We start from the raw sequence: 17,200 nt of genomic DNA on the forward strand, positions 1-17,200 counted from the left end.
ATTGACTCACAGTTCCGCAGGGCTGGGAGGCCTCAGGAAACTTACAATCATAGCAGAAGGGTAAGCAAACACGTCCTTCTTCACATGGCGGCAGGAAGGAGAAGTGCCAAAGGGGGAAAGCCTCCTTATAAAGCCATCAGACCTCATGAGAACTCACTCACTATCATGAGAACACCATGAGGGTAACTGCCCCCATGACTCAATTACCTCCCACTGGGTCCCTCCCACAACATGGGGGATTATTGGAACTACAATTCAAGATAAGATTTAAGTGAGGACACAGCCAAACTGTACCAGATATGCTGCAAAAAATTCAAACAATGTAAAAAGTTATGGGGTTGACAATGTCTAAGTCATATCAGAAAGCAGTTCTAAGACAAAGTAGTTTTATGCTTCCCAATTACACCAAAACATCAACTCACTTTTGATTTAATCGTTTGAATGTGTTGTTCTACTTCTTCAATGTCTTCAGTGTTTTCTAAACGTTCATAAGCAGCGCTTCTAGTGCCTTTTATCAGATTCAAAGGTAACGCAGACATGCCATAGGCCTAAAAGAAAAACAATTGAAATGTTTTAGAAATAATGTTTCAAACATATTATACACAATTTTAGGTTAAAAATGTCTTTTAAAGTCATAAGAGTCAGCAGTTGTGAAAGAGTACAGTCACTGAAAACGTGGTATATGGGAGTGAACATTATATTGTCTCATAATTCTCCCGTTTATTTTGCATTAAACAGAGTCAAATTTATACTACTATTCCTCAAAGGTTAAGTTGCAAATTTACTGTAAATTTACTGTACAATACTTTATATCAAAGTAATAATTACAAATTCAGACTAATCGAAGGTTAAGATACTATAAATTAGTAAAAAAATTTTAAAAAATGATTTTCTATAAAAAACAATTTTCTCCAAGTATATATAGTAAACCTTTGGTAAAATAAGTATTTTAATATATACATGTTATTTGATTAGCATACCAATTATCTACATTATAAAGTTTATTTAAAAGTTCTAAATATTTATAACCAATCTTTTCACTAAGTATTTTAAATATTTTCCAAGTAATTTTAACTTATTAATCAGCATTAAGAATAAACATGTTATTATATATACTACCCAATTTCATATTCCAGTCCCAAATGACAGCTTTTTAATATAACCATTAATAATACTTAATGGCATCTGCTACATAACCATTATTCAGAATCATTACTGACCATATTTCCTTAGCAGAAACACTGACAACTATCACCTCCTGGTGGCAGCAACAAACTCTGAAGTGGATACTACATTATGTACTTAAATGTTTTTCACTTTCCTTCTGGCACACTGTACCCAGTGCCCCCTGTTAGATGGGCCAGGAGATTGAGTTCAGGACAGTGAATGTGAGCAGAAGTGATAAATGCCACTTTTTAGGCATGACACCAACACCAAAATATCCTGGGTGATCCTGAATGCTTTTTCTCCTGCTCTCTGCTACCTAGCTGTCAACTCCAAGAATGACTTAAGATACCTTTAGTGTTAATTTTAATTACTTTAATATTCTAATATTCTTCACTAAGTCTCTTTTATGCAATGATTAAACATTGCTTAAACCACAATTCAAATAGCAAAGCATAAATTCTAACAAATCAGCTTTTTTTTTAATTAAGGGAGAAGAACAAAAAACATGAATAAAAATTATCCTGAAATCAACTAGTTCTATCATGTAATATCAACTCTACAGTATGTTGTATTTAGATACTTACCTAGCTGAAATTATTACCCAATATCCAAATCCTTGTATTTCCAAAGGAGAAACACTTAAAAAACCTTGCACTTAAAATATTATTAAAACATAAGTTAGTATTCTCATTATTTCCCTTTTATCCCAAAAAAGGACGGGGTGGAAGAAGATTCTGTTACTATTAGATGAAAATGTAATTTGGATACCGTACACTTTAAGTATCCCTCATCTTAAATGGCTGGGACTAGAAGTGTTTTGGATTTCAGAATTTTTTGGACTTTTGGTATATGTTGGTATATTTGGTATATTTTTTGGACTTTTGGTATATTTGGTATATTGAGCATCCCTAATCTGAAAATCCAACATCTGAAATGCTCCAAGAGAGATGAAACAAGATGGTGGAATAGAAGCCTACACCATTCATCTTACTCACTGGAAAACCACATTTTAATATCTACACACAGAAAAGTACTGTCACAAGAACCAAAAATCCGGTAAGCAATCACAGTACCTGGTTTTAACTTCATATTACTTACTAAAAGAGGCATTGAGGAGGTCAGGAGAGACAGTCTTGAATCACCAATGCCACCCCTCCGCCATCCCCCAGTGGCAGCCATGAGGCACCATGGAAAGAGAATCTTTTCGCTTTCAGGAGGGACAGCACAGTGACTGAGGGGACATTACACTGAACTCAGTGCTGTCCTATCACCGTTGACAATACAGCCATACTGGGCTCAGCTAGTGCCCATGCATAGAAGGAACATTTGCACCAACACCAGCCAGAGGGGAATCACTCATCCCAGTGGTTGGAACTGGAGTTTCTCAGCAAGCCTTGCCACTGTGGGCAAAATGCTCTGGCATCCTAGGTAAACTCAAAAGGCAGTCTAGGAAACAAGGACTGCAATTCCTAGGCAACTCCTAGTGCTAGGCTGGGCTTACAGTGGACTAGGGTGGCATGTGACCCAGGGAGACACCAGCTAAGGGAGTGCTTGCACCATTCCTCTCCCAACCCCATGAAGTGCAGCTCACCTCAACAAAGGTGACTCTTTCCTTTGGCCTGAGGAAAGGAGAGGGAAGAGTAAAGAGAACTTTGTTTTGCATCTTGGATACCAGCATGGCCACAACAGGATACTGTGCCAGAGTCGTCAGGCCCCCATTCCAGGGCCTAGCTCACAGATGACATTTCTAGACACACCTTGGACCAAAAGGGGATCTGCTGCCTTGAAGGGTAGGCAGGATTGATTACCTGCTGACTAAAGAGCCCCTGGTCCCTCAATAACCAGCAGTGTTATCTACCATGCACATTGTGGGCCTTGGACTCTGGGACATGCTGGCTTCAGGGGTGACCCAGCACATTCCCAGCTATGGTGGCTATGGTAAAAGACTCCTTCTGTCTGAGAAAAGTAAAGGGGACTTTGTCTTGCACCTCAGGTACCAGCTCAGCCACAGTAAGGCAGAGCAACAAGCAGATTCTTGAGGTCCCCAAGTCAAGGTCTAGACTCTTAGAGGACAGCATTTTTAGACATGCCCTGTCCAGAAGGGAGCCCATTGCCCTGCAGGCTGAGTCTCAGGCCTGGCAGCATTCACCACAAGCTGTCAGAAGAGCCCTTGGGCTTTAAGTGAACATTAGCAGTGGCCTGGTGGAACCCCATGGAACAGTGTCGATGGTGGCCACAGGGAGAGACTCCTCTGCCTGTGGAAAGGGGAGGGAAGAGCAAGTAGGACTTTGTATTGTGGTGGTGTGAATGTCAGCTTAGCCACAGATCATCAGGTAAACTGCTAAGGTTTTTACTCCAATTCCTGGCTCCCAGACAGCATCTCAGTAGAAACCTTACAGGCCAGCAGAGAACAGCATGACACATACTTAAAGTGCTGAAGATAGAAAAATTTTACCCTAGAATAGTATATCCAGTGAAAATATCCTTCAAGTATGTAGGATAAAGATCTTCCCAGAGAAACAAAAGCTAAGAGACTTCATTAACACCAGACCTGCCCTGCAAGAAATAGCTAAAGGGAGTTCTTCAATCTGAAACAAAAGGATATTAATGAGCAAGAAGAAATCATGTGAAGGTACAAAATTCACTGGAACAGTAAGCACACAGAAAAACAAAGAATAGTATAACACTACAATGGTGGTGTGTAAACTAGTCTTGTCTTAAGTAGAAAACTAAATGATGAACCAATCAAAAAAAAAAAAAACTTTTCAAGACACAGGCAGTACAATGAGACGTAAACAGAAACAACAAAAAGTTTAAAAGCAGGAGGATAAAGTTAAAATGTAGTGCTTCTATTTGTTTTCTTTTTGTGTGTTTGTACATGTAGTCAGTGTTAAGTTGTCATCAGTTTAAAATAATGGGTTATAAAATAGCATACGCAAGCCTTGTGGTAACCTCAAATTAAATAACATACAACGAATACTTAAAAACATAAAGGCAAGACATTAAAGCATACCACCAGACAAAATCACCTTCACTAAAAGGAAGACAAGAAAGAAGGAAAGAAGGGAGGATCATAAAATAACCAGAATATAAATAACAAAATGGCAGAAGTCCTTACGTATCAGTAACAACACTGAATGTAAATGGACTAAACTCTCCAATCAAAAGACATAGACTGATTGAATGGATAAGAAATCCAAGACCCATTGATCTGTTGCCTACAAGAAATACATTTCACCTACAAAGACATATACAGACTGGAATGGAAAAAGATATTCCATGCCAATGGCAACAAAAAAAGAACAAAAGTAACTATGTTTATACTGGGGAACATAGATTTCAAGGCAAAAAACTGTATGAAAAGACAAAGAAGGTCATTATATAGTGATAAGGGGGTCAATTCAGCAAGAGGATATAACAATTATAAATGCACCCAACACTGGAGCACCGAGATATATAAAGCAAATATTATTAGAGTTAGAGAGACAGACCCCAATACATTAACAATGGAGACTTCAACACCCCAATTTCAGTACTGGACATATCTCTCAGACAGAAAATCAGCAAAGAAACATCAGACTTAACCTGCACTACAAAATAAATGGACCTAATAGACATTTAAAGAACATTTCATCCAGTGTCTGTGGAATACATATTCTTTTCCTTAGCACATGGATCATTCCCAAGGATAAACCAAATGTTAGGTTATAAAACAAATCTTAACACATTCACAAAAACTGAAATAATATCAAGCTTCTTCTCTGACCACAATGGAACAAAGCTACAAATCAGTAACAAAAGGAATTTAGAGAACTATAGAAACACATGGAAATTAAACAATATGCTCCTAAATGACCAGTGGGTCAATGAAGAAATTAAAAAAGAAATTGAAAGAGTTCTTGAAACAAATGATAATGGAAACACAACATACCAAAACCTACAGGATACAGCGAAAGTAGCAGTAAGAGGGAAAATTACAGCTCTAAGTGCCTAAATCAAAAAAGAAGAAAAACTTCAAACAAATACTGTAATGATGCATTTTAAAGAAATGAAAAATATAGAAAAAACCACACCCAAAATTAGGAGAAGGAAAGAAATAAAGATCAGAGCAGAAATAAATGAATTTGGAATAAAACAATAAAAAAGATAGATGAAACAAAAAGTTGGTTTTTTAAAAAGAAAAAATTGACAAACCTTTAGCCAGACTAAGACAGAACCCAAATAAATAAAATAAAAGATGAAAATGGAAACATTACAACTGATACCACAGAAATTCAAAGGATCATTAGTGGCTACTATGAACAAATAATTATATGCCAACAAATTGGAAAATATAAAAGAAATGGATAAATTCATAGACACATACAACCTACCAAACTTGAACCATGAAGAAATCCAAATCCTGAATAGGCCAGTAATAAGTAACAAGTAACAAGATCAAAACTGTAATAAAAAGCCTCCCAATAAAGGAAAGCCCAGGACCTACTGCTGATCCACTGCCGAATTCTATCAAACATTTAATGAAGAACTAATATCAGTCCTACTCAAACTGCTCCAAAATATGGAAGAGGAGGAAATAGTTCTAGTTTCATTCTATAAGACCCTGATACCAAAACCAAAGACACATTTAAAAAAAAAAAAAACTACAGGCCAATATTCATGAATATTCATACAAAAACCCCTACCATATATTAGCAAACCAAATTCAACATCAGAAAGATCATTCATTATGACCAAGTGGGATTTATCCCTGAGATGCAAGGGATGGTTCATTTGATTTGTATTTGTTGAACCATCCCTTGCATCTCAGGGATAAATCCCACTTGGTCATAATGAATGATCTTTCTAATCAATCATTGTAATACATCATATCAAGAGAATGAAGGATGAAAACCACATGATCATTTCAATTGATGCTGAAAAAGCATTTGATAATGTTCAACATCCTTTCATGATAAAAACCCTCAAAAAACTGAGTATAGAAGGAATATACCTCAATGTAATAAAAGCCATATATGTGAGGTCCACAGCTAGTATCACACTGAATGGTGAAAAACTGAAAGCCTTTCTTCTTAGTTCTGGAGCAAGACAAGGATGCTCACTTTCAACACTGGTATTCAACATGAAAGTCCTAGCTGGGGCAATCAGACAAGACAAAGAAAGAAAGGGCATATAAACTGGAAAGGAAAAAGTCAAACTACCTTTGTTTGCAATGATATAATTTTATATTTGGAAAAACTTAAAGACTCCACCAAAAAACTATTATAACTGACAAGCAAATTCAGTAAAGTTGCAGGATACAAAATCAACATACAAAAAATCAGTAGCATTTCTATATGCCAACAGTGAACAATCAGAAAAATAAAATTTAAAAAAGTAAGCCCATTTACAATAGCCCCAAATAAAATTAAATAACTAGGAATTAACTTAACCAAAAAAGTGAAAGATCACTGCAATGAAAACTATAAAATACTGATGAATGAGGAAGACACCAAAAAAACGAAGAAATATTCCATGTTCATGGATTGGAAGAGTCAGTATTGTTAAAATGTCCATACTACTCAAAGCAACCTACAGATTCAATGCAATCCCTATCAAAATAGCAATGACAATCTTCACACACACACACATACACACAAACACACACACAAAACACACACCTAAAGTGTATACAGAATCCCAAAGACCCAGAATACCAAAGCTATCCTGAGCAAAAAGAACAAAACTGGAGGAATCATATTACCTGACTTTAAATTCTATTACAGAGCTATAGTAACTAAAACAGCACGGTACTGGCATAAAAACAGACACATGGACCAATGGAACAGAATAGAGAACCCACAAACAAATCTGCACACCTATGGTAAACTCATTCTTGACAAAGGTGCCAAGAACATGCATTGAGGAAAAGACGGCTTCTTCAATAAACAGTGCCAAGGAAACTGGATATCCATATGTAGAAGAATGAATCTAGACCCCTATCTCTTGCCACATACAAAAATCAAATCGAAATGAATTGAAGACCTAAGATCAAAGACCTCATACTATGAAACGACTTCAAGAAAACATTGGAGAAATTCTCCAGGACATTGGTCTGGATAAAGCTTCTTAAGTAATACCTTAGAAGTACAGGCAACCAAAGCAAAAAATGACAAATGGGATTACATCAAGCTAAAAAGCTTCTGCACAGTAAAGGGAACAGTCAACACAATTAGGAGACAAGGCACAGAATGGGAGAAAATATTTGCAAACTACCATATGACAAGCGATTAATAACCAAAATATATAAGGAGCTCAAACAACTCTACAGAAAAAAGCCTAATAACCATATTAAAAAGTGGGCAAAAGATTGGTATAAACATTTCTTAAAATAGACATACAAATGACAGACAAATGAAAAGGTGCTCAACATCACTGATCATCGGAGAAATGCAAATCAAAACTGAGATTATCATTTCACTCTGGTTAAAAGGGCTTTTATCTAAAAGTCAGGCAACAACAAATGCTGGTGAGGATGTGGAGAAAAGGGAACCCTTGTACACTGTTGGTGGGAATGTAAATTAGTACAACCACTACAGAGAATAGTTTGGAGGTTCCTCAAAAAACTAAAAATAGAGCTACTATATGATCTAGCAATCCCACTATTTGGCACATACTCAAAAGAAAGGAGATCCATATATCAAAGAGATATCTGCACTCCCATGTTTGCTGCAGCACTGTTCACAACAGTCAAGATTTGGAAACAACCTAAGTGTCCATCAACAGATGAATGGATAAAGAAAATGTGGTACATATATACAATGGAGTACTATTCAGCCATAGAAAGAGTAAGATTCTGTCATTTGCAACAGCATGGATAGAACTGGAGGTCATTATGCTAAGTGAAATAAACTAGGCACAGAAAGACAAACATCACATGTTCTGGCTTATTTGTAGGATCTAAAAATCAAAACAATTGAACTCATGGAAACAGAGAATTGAAGGACGGTTACCAGAGGCTGGGAAGGGTAGTGAGGCAGTGGGAGGCAGGTAAGGATGGTTACTAGGTACAAAAAAAAAAAAAAATGAGTAAGACCTAGTATTTGAAAGCACAACAGGGGAACTATAGTCAATAATAATTTTGTTGTACATTTTAAAATAACTGGCTGGGCAAGGTGGCACATGCCTGTAATCCCAACACTTTGGGAGGCTGAGGCGAGTGGATCACTTGAGGTTAGGAGTTTGAGAACAGCCTGGTCAACACAGTGAAATCCCATCTCTACTAAAAATGCAAAAAATTAGCCGGGTGTGGTGGCAAGCACCTGCTGTCCCAGCTACTCGGGAGGCTGAGGCAGGAGAGGGAATTTCTTGAACCCGGGTAGTGGAGGTTGCAGTGAGTTGAGATCGCGCCACTGCACTCCAGCCTGGTAACAGAGTGAGACTCTGTCTCAAAAGTAAATAATTAAATTAAATTAAATTAAATAACTAAAAGAATATAATTGGACTGTTTGTAACACAAAGTATAAATGCTTGACGGAAGAGATACCGAATTTGCCATGATGTGATTATTATGCATTGCATGCCTATACCAAAATATGTACTCCATCTATACGCCTACTACGTACCCACGAAAATTAAAAATAATTTTTAAAAGTGTTCCAAGGAACATTTCTTTTGAGCTCAAAGTTTCAAATTTTGAAAGCTTTCAGATTTTGGATTTTCAGATTAGGGAGGGATACTCAACCTTTAGAGTAATTTCCCTCTAATTACCTCAATTTTTATCAAATGTATACTTTCAAAATGTATACTTTGGTGAAATATAAAAGGAAAAATATATAATTGGGTTTAAAATGTATATTGTAAAGCTGAAAAGTTACCTACTGGGTACAACATTCACAATTTGGGTGATGGCTACACTAAAAGCCTAGACTTCACCACAATGCAATATATGCATGTCAGAAATCTGCACTTGCACCCTCTAAATATATTTTTTAAAATTAAAAGCATCTCGTTTATATTTTTAATATTAAATTCTATATCCTCAAAACATTGAAAAATACAAAGAATAAAGCCTATGGGAACCAAAGTACCTGATAGTTCCTTTAACATTTCCTTATAGGATTTTCCTATCCTTATTATCATTTTAACCTATTTAATTTGGTTATTCTAGTACTTCCATATTCTTTAAACATTATTGATAAAAAGTAACAGAATAATTTAAGACTGATTAATATATAGCATTATATGATTATTTACCAATTCTCATTACTCATTGTATTAGTCCGTTCTCACATTGCTATAAAGAACTACCTGAGACTGGGTAATTTATAAAGAAAAGAGGTTTAATTGGCTCACGATTCCACCAACTGTACAGGAAGCATGGTTAGGGATGCCTCAGGAAACTTACAATTGTCGCAGAAGGCAAGGGGGAAGACACCACGTTGTATGTTGCTGGAGCAGGAAGAAGACAAGTGAAGTGGGAGGTGCTACAGATTTTTAAACACCCAGATCTCGTGAGAACTCTATCCCGAGACAGTACTACGAGGATGGTGCTGAACCATTAGACACTACCCTGATGATCCAATCACTTCCCACCAGGCCGCACCGCCGATACTCGGGATCACAATTCAACATGAGATTTGGGTAGAGACAGACAGCCAAACCATATCATTCATATTATTTTCATAATCCAATAGAATGTCGCTTTTTACAACAAAATGCCATGGCAATATTTTGCTAAACCCAGCTTACATGCAGGTATGTTTCCCTGTCCTCTCAACCACCTCCAGTCTAGGCCTATTTGTCCTCAATGCTTGTTATTCTGTGTTGGATGGATTAGGTTCCCTGAATGCACTAACTGCAGTACTCGATACTGTTTCCCAAGGAACCTTTTGCTCTAGTCAGTATTAACAACATGGCCCTTATTTACAGTCTACTGTGAAACACAAGTCCTTCTGAATTATCCTAAACTGGTCTGCTGGTCTCAATTTCTACAAATCCATCTTCTACACTGTTTCTAAAGTGATCTCACTCTAATACCCAAGTCAATATATGTCATTCCTCTAATTAACATCCTTTAAGATTCTACAGGACTAATAAATGTATTTTTCAAAGCATTCTGGTATGAGTTCCTAGGAATCTGGAAAGGTGCCACTAGGGCCACTACATAAGATAAGGCAGCTAGCCATGCAGGAATCTGCTGCTACTTTAACCAGAGCAATTCTACTTGTTCCCAACCTCTATATGTATATGAACATATAAAATTGTTTTAAAAAGTTGTTTTGCTATTTTTTTTATGAAAGGTACAATTACTGGTTGGTATTGGGAAAAGACTCTAATTAATGTAATTCTGCATATAAAGCACTTCATGACCTGATCCCTACCAACTTGTTAACTTTATCTCATGCTTCTGAATTGTTCATAGTTCTTAAAACACTACAATTTTATGCTACTTTAGGCTTTGTCCAACACACACATTTTATTCCATGTAGTGCCCTCATCTAGAATGCCCACCTTCTCATCTTACTTCATTAACAACTGTTAATGCCCTTCAGGTCTCGGTTTAATTACAATATGTCTGAGAAACCTTCCCTGACTTGTAAATGTCCCTTGCTTATAACTCAATTATAACGCATAGGTATATTAACATTATTCATCTGCACATTTGTTTTATCACTAGATCTGCCAAACTTGGCTGAACAGATTTCTAGACCAGACTAATAACAACTACAGTAGACTATTTGGTATGTAATGACTAAGTCCCAATTCTTTTTCCTCCTACCTTTGTTTCAAGAACAAACATTTATTAAATTAATAAAATAATTTCCCCAAGAAGATAATAATTGACCAATAAGCTTTTAGGAAGAGAGAGCTCTTAATTCACACAAAGTTATTTCCTTAAATGGAATTGATATACTTATTAGAAGAGCTGAACTGAATTTCTAAATAGCTTAATTTAAAATATTTTATAAAATAAAAAAGTTTCTGGTAACAACTTGTGGTAACATAAGACCAGAACAAAACACTATTTTTAAATTTTTAATTGTCCGAAGACAACAAGTAGAAGAAAGGTGCCATCATTTGGTTACCAAGCTTTTAGCTTGTTTTTGGATTGCATTTTCAATAATTATCAGGAAATTTAACTATAATATTTAGATTATGATAAGCTTGACATAGACCTTATATAAAACATTATAACTTTTAAGGTCTTTAAACAACAATCTTTTGAACTTCACGAACTTCACTTCAGACTTTTTTTTTAATGTACAAAAAGGCTATCCTTTTCAGAAACACAAAACTTTTATTACTTACTACTGCCCTCTAGTGAATTTCCAGAAAAAAAAATCAGAAAACTAAAGAGATTGTATAGTTTAAAATGCTTCTATTAATAGGTTGGCCATAATTGTCTCCAAATTTATTTTGACTTCCAAGAATAAATCACCAACTCTATTTGAAAACTAAAATGTTTTAAAATAATATATACAAACTACATTCCTAATCACTTCTTTTACTGCTCAGTTTAGAATGGCATGTTTTCTTTACATATATCTCTCCTTTATCTGGAATGATGGTTTCCAACTCTGCAGGCCTTAGATTATTGTAAAGGGTCAACACTAAATACTACCTGTAGACTTAATAAATGTCTTCCACATATTTGTGAAATCTATTATTCAAAGATGTACATGCTATTATGATTAATGAAACAACACAGGTACTCAAGACTTTCAAGTATTCACTGAGTCTAAGACGTATATATTTTCTTACATTTAATATCAGTGAAATTTGGATGCATCTAAAAATTGAAGGCATCATATAATTGAAGGATAGGCAGAAGCCATGACATAGTTGTCGCTACATGCACATTCACAAATTTGGTCACAGCAAGTTACATTACAGTCACTTCAGTTGAATTACATGCATTCTGGGTACAATTATTGAGTTTAATTGCCACTAATGTCTTAAAAGATAATATGATTTGACATTAAAGCAAAAAGTTAATGTGTAAGTCAGGAGAAAGAGAATGAAGATGCATCAGTAGTAAAGAAAATATTCATTAGAATAATGGGCATAATTCTGTATTTTCTTAAAAAGCAACAGTCAAGTGCTTCATAAGCTTAAGAAAGGAAGATATCCAAAACAGAAGCATTTTTCTGCTTAGGTATATGCAAAAGGATTCCCTTCTATATGGCAAGACAAGAAACAACAACAAAACATCTTAAATTTACAGGATAGGTGTGTTGGCGGCTTCAAAGAAAATCCCAGAGATAAGAATAGAACGCACAAGAAAAGCTGCACATCAATTCTCTTGATAGCATAAAAGACAATACACTTTTTTAGTTTCTGTGTATGAGCGAAAGCATGTGAAACTTATCTTTCTTAGCCCAGCTTATTTCACCTAACACAGTGACTAAAACTAATGACTAAGAGAGTAGAGGCCGTTAAGGGTAGGGAGTAGGGAGGGGAGATGAAGAGAGGCTTGATTAATGGGTACAAAAGTACACTTAAATAGACAAAATACAACCTAGTGTTCGATAGATCAGTAGGGCAACTACAGTCAACAATAATCTATTGTATATTTCCAAATAGCTAGAAGAGAATAATTCAGATATTCCTGGCATAAAGATAAATGTTTAAGGTGATGGATATTCCAATTACCCTGATTTGATCATTACACATTATATGAACATCTCAGACTATCACATGTACCTGGAAAATGTGTATACATACCTATTATGTATCAATAAAAATAAAAGACAATACAGTTGGTTCCCATGTCACAATGGCTCAACTTAGGATTTTCATACTTTGTGATGGTATGAGACCATTCTTTTTTACTTTCAGTACAGTAGTCAATAAATTACGTAAGAAAATATTTGATATTTTATTGTAAAATAGGCTTGGTGTTAGATAATTTTGTGCAACTGTAAGCTAATGTAAGTGTTCTGAGCATGTTTAAGATAAGCTAAACTAAGCTATTGTGTTCAGATAGGCTAAACTAAGCTATGATATTCAGTAGTTTAGGTGTATTAAATGCATTTTCAAACTTAAAATATTTTCAACTTATGATGGATTTAACGGAATGTAACTCCACTGTAAGTCAAAAACCATCTGTGTCGTATAGTAAAACATGAACATCAATAACCAATTCAAAAAGTGATATAGAATTCTCACACTCCAAATATAAAGTTTTAGGAATGCCTTTCATTTCATATTTTCCTTGTTATGAATGTAGATAAATCCAACAAATCTCACTCACTAAATATAAAACAAAGATTATAAATGATTAAGAAAAACTTGTCAGATTTTTCCTTATAGTGACACATAAAGTAATGGTGCACCTTACAATCGGTAGCATATATTCAGTGAAATATGCTATCACATAGGCTGAGAAATTTGACTTTTAAAGGGAATTTCTTTCTCAAAATATTATTGAGAACCACTGCTGTGGTTCATAAGGTGTTGTAACATGAACTGAATGTTTGTTTTCCCCTAAAATTCATATGTTGAAATCTAATCCCCAGTGTGATATTTGTAGGTGGAGTTTTTGAGAGATAACTGAGTCATGAGGGTGGATCCCTTATAAATAAGATTAATGCCCTTATAAGAAGGGTCACAATAGAGCTTGCTTCCTCTCTCTCCCTGCTCTTTATCATATGAGCATAGAATGAGAAGACAGCCAACTGCAAATCAAGGAAGAGGACCCTCACCAGACACCAGACACCTTGATGTTGTACTTCCCAGTCTCTAGAACCATGAGAAATAAATGTTTGTTGTTTGAGCCACCCAGTCTATGGTACATCTGTTATACTGACCTGAACTAAAACATGGAGGCAAACCAACATTTGATGGGTACAAGAAGAAAATATTAAATGTTTTATTTCTATATTTGAATCTTTATCACTTCAATTTTCTTTAACCTATTAGTTTATATTTTACATTAAATGTACAAAGATTAGCATAATAATATGTAAATATGTATTTATAATCATAAATATCCTGGTGGACATATTTAAAGTTTTATGGATAAAGGTATATAGTAAACAATTTAGCAGTCACTGCTTCTATAGGCACTTCACTGGTCCATACGATACATTTTGCTGAAGACATCATTATTCAACATTTCCCCACTTGGTGGCACCAAAAAATTAGAATATCTACATATATATCCGTGCCTGTTAAGTTTTACTTTTTTAAATGTAATAAGTATCAATTCCCTTTCAATGTAAGCTTAAAATAATAGGCAAACTAATATGCTGTTTGACCTTCTCCTACAGCTCACTGTCCAATTATTTGGCATTCATTAATACAGGGTACACTAGTCAGAATCAGTAAAATTTAAATAATCAACTAGTTTCAAAAATAAACAATAATACATAACTAAGAAATTCACACTTGACTGACACATAAGATAAAAAAATTTCTCTAGCCTCAATACAAAAAAAATTCAGTTACAAATTCCATAACAAACATGATTTTTACATTTCATATTATATTTAGGGTCAAAGTACTCAAGTATTAATTTCCCACTCTGGGTACTTTAATTAAGATTAAACCTATTCTAGTCCTCACACATATTTTCTATACCCTCTTTTAAGCTGCCACAAGGAAAGTCCAGTTCTCAACCTTTTCCAAGGCAAGTTAGGAGAAAACTTTGTATCCCAACTACAAGCAAATATGATAATTATACTATTTAACTACCTATCTACAATAAAACCACATATCTATAAATTGTTGGTTTTCACTGAATTTTTACTAAAATTTCGGTAAGTATTATTGGCTCATTTTTACAGATGGGGAAGCTTGGGATCAGGTAATAGATTTTAAACAAACTCAACATTCATGACCAGAGCTCAGCTATACACACCATGATGCCCCTCTTGAACAGGGTATCATCTACCTTCCTCTTCCCCTCCCTCTATACACCATAGGTATTAAAACTGGCCAAATCATGGCTTGGCAGCAAAACCTGAGCTTTGAGTACTTGTAGTGCTATTCGAATCATATTATCTCTCTATCCACACTCCCCCAACCCCAACTAACCACCATTCAATTATGAATGCCTTTTTGACTTACCTTTGAATAAGAAACATTCTCACTGATCATGATACAACTGCTTTTTGCATTTGGTTTATTTTCACTGAGAGAGGAAAGAGGTGGGAACTATAGTTTGAACCATATGAAACTGTGAATATTCAACTGTTTAAGCTAATAGTCACTATTAAGTGGCCAGTAGATTCCAAGACTTGGTGGATTATTTAATTAAATCCTCACTACTTTATTACTTAAATATCATACCACTATAAAGATGAAGAAATTTAGATGGGAAAGTAGGTCAGGAGGCCTATGGACTTGAGATCCACATTTCAGCCTCTCCACACCAATTATTATAATTTTATTGTTTATGCTACTTAAAGAAAACAAATAAGTGCTAGGAAGTTGGATCTTAGTGGGCTGTTACATCGGAATCTCTCCCTTGGCCTTAGGCCTTAAGTGGCCCCTCTCTTCCTATTTAGCAACTCTTCTATGTGTTCCTGGTTCCCACCCTCAATCCCATTATAAGGTCCTCTGGTTGTTTTATCAATATCCTTCAGCCCAGCCCTCTATACAGTAAATCATCACATAACGTCATCAATGGATTCTTGGAAACTGGGGCTTTAAGTGAAATGATGTATAACAAAACGAATTTTTTTTTTTTTTGAGACGGAGTCTCGCTCTTGTCGCCCAGGCTGGAGTGAAATGGCACAATCTCGGCTCACTGCAACCTCTGCCTGCCGAATTCAAGCGATTCTCCTGCCTCAGTCTCCCGAGTAGCTGCGATTACAGGAGCCCACCACTAAGCCCGGCTAATTTTTGTATTTTTAGTAGAGATGGGGTTTTACCATGTTAGCCAGGCTGGTCTCAAACTCCTGACCTCAGGTGACCCTCCCACCCCGGTCTCCGAAAGTGCTGGGATTACAGGTGTGAGCCATTGTGCCTGGCAACAAAACCAATTTTACTACAGACTAATTGACGTAAACAAAAGCTAACTTCCTATTGCATATTTCTGGTCACAAGAACATCACCAAACTTCTAAATAAAGATTCAAAGCACTTCTAATATTAAATACTGAAATAAATGTAAGCTCTACATACATTTAGGAAAGATTAATAAAAACAAAATACTCAACTTTTGGTGAATTAGTGAGTGACGATGGTTGTGGTCATAGTGGGTTAAATTAAGGAATAAATGTTTGCAAAGTGAAAATTATAAAGAGCTCCTAGTCCTACCACCACACAGTTCAAAAACAAAAACAAAGAAACAACAATGTTGGGCTAGCTGAACGTTTTTGTATTGCAATTATTGTTACGCACTTGTATGTAGTATACTTCATGAATTTTTATTTTACAATAATTTGCATTCATTTACTCATTCATTTTCCAAGCCACTTATTCTTAGTTCAGGGTCACGGGTGGCTGGAGCCTATCCCACCAGCTCAGGTTGCAAGGCAGGAACCAACATTGGACAGGATGCCATTCCAACTGCAGGGTGCACTCACACATACCTACACTAACTCCTACTGGCACAACTTCAGACATACCAATTCACCTAATACGCATATCTTGGGAATGTGGGAGGAAACCAGAGTACCCAGAGAAAACCCACGCAGACATGGAAACAACATGCAAACTCCACACAGTGGCCCTAGCCAGAAACTGTTCTTTTTTCACATCAACATTATAGGAAAACAACATGAAAAAAAAAAAAAAGATGTTATTTGAGGACCTGCTGTATTCTAGAAAAGTGAAGTTCTTTTAAGGATAGCTTAACCAATTCAGTATGAATATTACGTCAGTTTAATTGATTTAAATAATTTTCAAAGTTTCCATTTAAATATAAAATATTAGTTTAAAATGTTTCTTTCCAATAATATCATTCTTACAAAGAAGCTCTCTTTCAAATAGTTTTAGTAACATCTTATTTTCTCCACTCCCACTCGCTACCCTCATAGCTTATTTAATTCAGAGCCACCAGAGTGATACTGTTAAAATGTTTGTCAGAGCCCATGACTTTTCCA

General features: G+C 35.5%; 1 protein-coding gene across 2 annotated transcripts in view; it reads right to left on the minus strand.

Moving 5' to 3' along the window:
* LMBRD1 (LMBR1 domain containing 1) overlaps positions 1-17,200 on the minus strand; it is a 153,971-nt gene that overhangs the window by 45,358 nt on the left and 91,413 nt on the right. For both annotated transcript variants that reach the window (XM_031012196.3, XM_063707694.1), the window contains one exon: positions 423-548. In XM_031012196.3, the coding sequence (XP_030868056.1) occupies positions 423-548 (126 nt within the window). The remainder of the gene's footprint in view (positions 1-422; positions 549-17,200) is intronic.

This window comes from Gorilla gorilla, chromosome 5 (assembly GCF_029281585.2).
Source record: "Gorilla gorilla gorilla isolate KB3781 chromosome 5, NHGRI_mGorGor1-v2.1_pri, whole genome shotgun sequence".
NCBI lineage: Eukaryota > Metazoa > Chordata > Mammalia > Primates > Hominidae > Gorilla > Gorilla gorilla.